This window comes from Egretta garzetta, unplaced genomic scaffold (assembly GCF_000687185.1).
Source record: "Egretta garzetta isolate BGI_Z169 unplaced genomic scaffold, ASM68718v1 scaffold404, whole genome shotgun sequence".
Classification (NCBI taxonomy): Eukaryota; Metazoa; Chordata; class Aves; order Pelecaniformes; family Ardeidae; genus Egretta; species Egretta garzetta.
Genome location: NW_009259323.1, coordinates 1,627,920 through 1,634,691, shown reverse-complemented (window position 1 = coordinate 1,634,691; position 6,772 = coordinate 1,627,920). Strand labels below are relative to the sequence as shown.

Genomic DNA, 6,772 nt, shown 5'->3' with positions numbered 1-6,772 from the left:
GGGGGGAGGGGGTGAAGCTCAGCTCCCCCGGGGCTCTACACCCCCCAGAAATCAGGCAGAACACCGGGCAATGAGCAGCCTGGCCCCAAGGAGACCTGGCACAGGCACAGGTTGCCTGAGGTGCAGACAAGGGGGCTCTTCGTGTTCTCCCACCCCAGCTGGGCACAGGAGAGGGAAACACAGATGGCAGGATTCAGCCCACTGACGTTTTTTAAAAGCGCCTATCAAGAATTTCAAAGAATAACCTTTGCTCTGGGTTTTTATTACTTGCTCCTTCTGACCAGGGGAGAGGGCGTGCTGCAGCCTGCACGTGGCTCTGGGCTGGGTCTCCTCCTCTGGAGCTGGTGCCAAGGTCCCCGGCAGCTCAGGAGCCAGCACTGCTCAGCTGCTGAAGCACTTGACTGTCAGTTGCTTGGTGTTCCCGTCTCCAGCTCCTCATCTTCCTCCTCTGACCAGCTCAAGCTGTCATCTGAGTCCTCCCCTTGCGCTGCCCCAGACTGCTCTGCGTTGGCAGCCTCCTGCTCCGGCTCACCACAAGAGTGTGTCCTGCTTTGGAGGAGCTCCAGCCTGGCCCAGGAGCCAGGGCTGGCTTTGCAAAGTGTGATCTCCACCTTGGTAGGGACCATGCTCACAAAGCTCTTCTCTATTTTGATGACCTAGAGAACGGGAAAGGTGCAGTGAGCTGGGCAGGGGAGTGCAGGCAGCACACGCTCATCAGAGCCCTGCCAGCGGAGAGGAGAGATCTTCTCTCCTTGTGAGCCAGGAAACAGAGCAGGGTGAAACCTGGGCTCCAGTTGAGCACCACAGTGCTGGTACAGAGCTCAGGAGAGCTAGGCTAGCCGCTGCCACAAGCAGGACTGAGGTACAGCCCTCTCCCCACAGACAGTGAGCTCCACAGACACAGGCATACCCACACCCAGCAGCACACTCTGCTGCCCGCAGGCACAGGCAGCACGCACCAGAAATAAAGGCAAGAAATGCACCTGCAAATTACTGAGTCTTGCTGCTCCTCCCGAGCCAGCAAGCAGCTGAGAAATCAGAGAGCGAGGGTCTCCCCTCACACTACTGCCTGCCCACAGGCACAGCAGGATTGCAGGGGGAGACAGGGACCTGCTGGGCCAAAGACCCTTTGTGGCACTCTGGACCAAACCCAGAGCACCTACAGAGCTGTCAATGACGTCCAGCTTAGCTCTTGGTCCAGGATTGATTGGCGTAGCCACCAGCAGCCTCCTTAACAGCCCTCCTCCCAATCCCTAAGGCATTTTCTAGCAGACGTGGCTATAAATGCCGGTACCTGGGCGACTTGGCTCCCAGACGATCCCAACAAGAGCAAGCCAGTACTGTAGCAATGTTTAAAAAAAGAGAGTAGCCAGGGTGCCTCAGGTAGTGCAGAGCAGTCAGAACAGGCACCAAGCCCAGGCATAGTCCTGGCGTGGCTCCCAGGGCATGCTACCACTATTGGATCAATAGAGAAAAACCTAATTTCCCCATCAGCCTTTGCTGCTATAGAAAATTGGAGCTCTGGAGGTAGATGGGTCCTCTCTGCTGCGACAGCCATGGTGGACCTGTGTTCTCCGCAAGGATTCAAGAGCTGGCAATGAATCACACTGAGGGAGGGACTATGAAATGGCTGTTTGTCCCACAGATGTGCCAGCTGGGGAAGAGACAGTCTTCTGGGGGCCACAGCATTTCTATGCGATAACACAGTCAAAGTCTGCCTCATGCTCCATGCACAGGAAGGGCTGTGCAGAAATTGCAGCAACAACCATTTGCTGCTTTTTCAGAAGTCTGAGAATCTTGACTATGCAGAGAGTAATTTTTCTTACTGGGAGCCTGTGTTTGGGGCTGCAAACACTTCCCCCAGAGCACAGGCTGCCTCGCAGTATTGCAGCCCAGGCCCACACAGACTACTGGAATAGGGAAGTCAAAATAAACAGGATCTTACCCCCCAGAGATCTAGTTCTGCCTGGAAAATCTTATTCCCTTCAAAGATGATGTGAATCTCAAGCTGAAAGATCAACAGAGAATTATCTGAGTGGGTAGCACAGTACTGCCAGAGCTCTTCCCCCAGACAGTGCAGCTGCCTTCGAGCACCGTAACGCATCCCATGTCCTGGCTCCGCTGTAACAGTCTGGCAATTCCCTTGGCACCTAGGAGCATTTCACCCCCTTCAGAGCATGCTGGGTTCACCTCTGCCACCATTCGAGGGATTCAAAGCCAGCAAAGCCACCCACTGAGGCTGAAAGCCACTGAGCCAGGGTGGCTGGGCAGATGCTGCTGCAGCAGCAGCGAAACCACCGAGCTCTCAGCTCAGGGATGGCAGGGCAGCAGTGCCAACTCCAGCTGCAGCAACAGACCAAAGACACCATCAAAGAGAACCAGGCATCCAGCCAGTGTCTGGCTGTTGGCTCATCAAAATCAGGTACCATGAAAGCACGCATCCCCAGCCCAGCTCTGCTGGCTCTACTCACCATGGTGCGGTTGGCTTTCACACTGCTGAGAGCAGGCAGGGGGTTCTTGGCATAGACCGTCACAACCACCTGGCTGCTGGTTTGGTGCCAGTCCTGCCGGCACGACACCGCCTTCTTGTTCTACCGGGGAGAGGAACCCATCACAGCATGGCATCTAGCCCAAGCACACCCCAAACAGAAGGGATATCTGTGCTGGAGGATGCTCCTTTAAACATCTCCACTGCAGAGTGCTGGCTGAGGTTATATCAGCTAAGTAAGATCAAACTCTGCCTTTTGTGCAGGTTTTGGAGGGGAGGTGGTTCATGTGAAGGTGGGCAGCCCCTGCCAGGCTGTCCCATGAAATATGGGGCATCTGTGCTGTGCTTGGGGTTGCTTCAGAAGGTCATGTTAAGACCAGAGACATCCCCTTCTTGTTCCAGAATCACTCTACTGTGCCCAAGCTGTGGCATGCCCCAAGCGCTGTGCACAGTCAGGAAACTCGGTCTGGAGGGCAGTGCAGGGGCTGTTGCTGGACATGGATCATGGCACCATGCTAAGTTTGGGAGACAGATGAGCCCCAACTGGCCACATTTCACCTTTCTCCCATAGGACCCCACCACGTCCATGCCACAGGCAGCTTTGGCCCCGCAAGGCATTTCTGAGCATCACCAGGAGACAGACCCCCTGCAGCCCTCAGCATTGCCAGCCAAAGAAACACCCCAGGAGGAATCCCAGCCCCAAACTCAGGTGACAGTTAGCGCAAAGCATCTGCATCACAACATCATAGTTCGTTCACTGCAGCCTGCTTTACATCTACTATATGTTTTCTGCTTCAGGACAAAGAACAGAATTGTTGCTCAGGGCAGTGCTGACTCAGAGGAACATGATGCACTTCAAGGGATATCCTGAGCTGCTTTGGTGCAACTTTCCCAACTCAAGCCTATTTCCAGCCAAGAGCTTTCCCAGGGAAACTTAAACACACAAATATTGGGAATTGGGATCTCCTCCCCATTGCCCTGCCAAAACACCATGTCACTGTGTAGATGAGGTCCCTCCTGGGAAGCAGTTGCAAAGGGAAATCTTCATTAAAACCAAATTCAGTCATCTGTCAAAACTTTTCGGGTTTTTTTTCAGGGCTTTTCCCATGCTCAGCTGCCTGTCCCTGTGCAGCAGCCTACAGCGCTGACTACATTGTGCCTGGGGCCAGTTCCTGCCTCATTCAGCTTCTTATTCCACATCTGCCCATTGGGTGTGAAAGCTGACGTTTTGTGAATGCAGGAGCAGCTTTTTAAACAGCAGATGTGTGAAGATTAGGCATTCAAGCCCTACACAGTCATCTGTTGGCAATTATGAAAATTAAGATAATTAAATGCAGAAAACCCTGTAAATGCAGAGCAAAGGAAGGAGCATTCCTTGGGTGCCAGTAACGACACTTTTCTCACATGAGTTGACCCTGCTGAGAGCTCCCTTACCCCATTCCCTGTCCAGCAGTGCCTCCCGCTGCTGCAGCCCGGCTGCTCCAGGAAGGCGCTGAAGTCCATCGTTTTGACCCCACAGCAGCTCCAGTACTTCATCCTGGGGAGAGCAGGGTGACCTGAGAGGGGAGCAGGAGACGGGACCGCAGCGGGCTGCGGGGTGGTGGGGGAGAGGGGCTCCAAACCAGCAGCTCCCCCTGCCCACCTGTCACCCAGGCGGTGTCACCCACACTGCACGAGCTGTGCTGCTGAGGCCACACAACCTTGCTATGTGACACTATCAGCCCTCAGCAGGGTCAGTTTACTCCCCGGTAAAGGGTTGTTTCTTACCCCTCATGGAAGACAGGAACGCCAGGATGGAAAGTACAAACCTCTGCGTTGCTCTCCGGGCCATGATAGATCTGTGGATTGAGAAGCAGAGGAAAGTTTTGGCCGCGCCTCTGGCATGGCACAGCCAGGCATCCACCCATTGGTGCCCATCCCTACATAGGGCACGGCACGATGCCCAACTCTGGGACTATGCCCAGCCGGCAGCCTGACACTGGTTCCCTGCTCCCTGCTGGCAGGGCAGCCACCCTGGCCTTGCCGGGACCCCATTGCCATCCCCACGACCCTGGAGGCAGCCCTTCCACATGTCCTCTTCCAAACACAGCCTGGTCCCAGCCTAGGGCTGGGCAGCACTGGGACAGTGGGCAAGTTTGGTCACCACAGAAACTTGTTCCAAGGTGCAAGGGGCCGCTTGTCCATCCTGTCCCTTCCCCTTCTTCCTAGAGTGAGTCAGTCTAATGTCCTTATCCACCTCCCACCTTTTGCTCCCTGCTTGCTCCTCTCTCTGCTGATTTCCAAGCATGCTCCTGAATACGTGCTACCCATATCCTGAATATGTGCTATGTTTCATTGCAAGCAATTAGCAACAGTGAAATGCAAATGTACCACCAATCCAGAAATCTGGAAGCCTCTTGCAGGAACATGGCTGAGAGGCAACAAAGGCAGCCGCTCCAGGTATGGGATGAGCAGGAGCATACAGAGCCAATGGACACTGCCAACTCCCACCCACCCAGCACCCTGCCCTGCACCTGGTGACAGCTGGGAAACAAGTCCCCACACCAGACCTGCGATGCTTCTGGCCATGCAGCACAGACTGTGCGAAGATGGGACCCTACTGGGTACTCACCGCCTTGCAGGCTGCGTTCTTGCAGGTGGTGCCAGCTCTCACCTGGGCAGCTGCCTCCCCTGTGAGAGCAACACAGCTTCATGCAGGGGCACACACCACCCGTGCCTGCCCCCAAACCCTCCCCACAGCCCCACTGCCAGCTCCCCAGCTTAGGACACACAGCCCCTGAGCACAGCCCATTGCAGCATGCCACCGAAACACAGTTCGGTGGGTTTGCAGGTGGCTGAGCATGCAGCACCGGCCATCCTGAGCTGAACCTGCCATGCAAAACCCCATGCTGAACTTGCCATGTGCAACCCCACAGTCACTACCTGCACAACTGCTCTCAGGTGCCTCTTCCTTGGATGACAGGTTCAGTTTCTCCAGTGCCTGCTCCAGAGACCTGGATACTTTAATTGGCAGCAGCTGTCTTGGCTCATCAGAGCTGGGAAACAGCAGCAGCAAAGGCCAAGTGGGTTTTTTTTTTGCAATTTAAGTGTCATTGCCTCTCCTGAGGAAGCAGCAGGGCAGGACACATGCAGAAGCAACACAGCAGGGAGACAATGTCAGCTGAGCCCGTCTCACCTTGGTCTTTCCCGTTGCATCTTCTCAGCTGATTTTGGTCCTTGGATTATGAGCTCCTCCACTGGTTTGGCCTTTGGCTTGTCTGAGGTTTCCTCTTGGCTGAAAGGCTCAGGGGGCTTCTCCTTGCTGTGAAACCCCTTTGTGCATCCCTGAGCAGCAAAGGCAAGCCTAATGCCCATGTTGCCCTCCCTAACCTGGCAACTGCTCCCAAACCCTGCAAGTTTCTGTGCTCTGGTGGCTTTGCGTCCTGCAGGGATGGGCTCTAACCCTGCACCAGGGCTGGAGCTGCATCTGCAGGGGTTCCCAGTGTGGCAGCCTCACCAGGGCCATGCCAGACAGGTCTTAGCTCTGCTGCACCCCAGCCTGGCAGCTGAAGGGCAGCAAGAGTCTCCCCCACATCCCCAGACCTCTGCTGCCTCCTTTACTCCCCCAGGACCACTTAGAGATTCACAGCTGTGATGGTGCTTGGCATATTTGTGTTCATCCCGCAGGATCCTGGTGGGGGATCCTAGCCCCTTGCAGCACCTTTCTCCGGGAGCATCTGCCCTGCGCTTTGGGAGCAGCACCCTTGCTTGCAAGTTCCTTGGAAGCAGACAGGAAATCCCCGGCTAGCAGGGCAAAGGGGGCAGCCTTGGCAGGGGCTGGGGCCAGGACAGGATAGGGCAGGGCAGGGGCAGGGAGGAGAGGATGGAAGAGCAGCAGGTGCATTTGGGCTGGGTGGGTTGCTCACCTTTATGGAGAGGAACTCGGAGAAGTCTGTTGTCCGTTTCTTGCAACAAGACCAGCCCTAGGCACCAGGAAATGAAAAACTGGTCAGGTGTGGGCAATCCCACCGGGCACAAGGTCCCTCCCTGCAGCTGCAGCTCCAGCTCCTGCCCCACTCACCTTCAGGGCATCATGGAAGATGGGGCTCCCTGGGTGATACAGGCAGGAATCTGAAAAGGGAAAATCGGGCAGAATGTTTCAGGAGGAACAATCCTGCCCACGAGCCACCCATGATGCCCAGCAGCTCCTGAGCCAGCTCCTGCCATGTGGGCTGTCTGTGCTGGGCTTGGCTCATCCCTGCTTGGCAGCTCAGGCCACGCCGTGGCAGGCCAAGCCCGCAACCC

General features: G+C 55.8%; 1 protein-coding gene across 1 annotated transcript in view; it reads right to left on the bottom strand.

Moving 5' to 3' along the window:
• Positions 1-404: 404 nt before the first annotated feature.
• Positions 405-6,772, bottom strand: part of ITGB1BP2 (integrin subunit beta 1 binding protein 2) — a 7,177-nt gene continuing 809 nt past the window's right edge. Inside the window, exons 2-11 of the mRNA XM_009636592.2 lie at positions 6,549-6,598; positions 6,394-6,450; positions 5,664-5,812; positions 5,411-5,523; positions 5,100-5,158; positions 4,256-4,326; positions 3,923-4,025; positions 2,472-2,591; positions 1,946-2,008; positions 405-656 (exon numbers count right to left, since the gene is read on the bottom strand). Coding sequence (XP_009634887.1) covers positions 405-656; positions 1,946-2,008; positions 2,472-2,591; positions 3,923-4,025; positions 4,256-4,326; positions 5,100-5,158; positions 5,411-5,523; positions 5,664-5,812; positions 6,394-6,450; positions 6,549-6,598 — 1,037 coding nt within the window. The remainder of the gene's footprint in view (positions 657-1,945; positions 2,009-2,471; positions 2,592-3,922; positions 4,026-4,255; positions 4,327-5,099; positions 5,159-5,410; positions 5,524-5,663; positions 5,813-6,393; positions 6,451-6,548; positions 6,599-6,772) is intronic.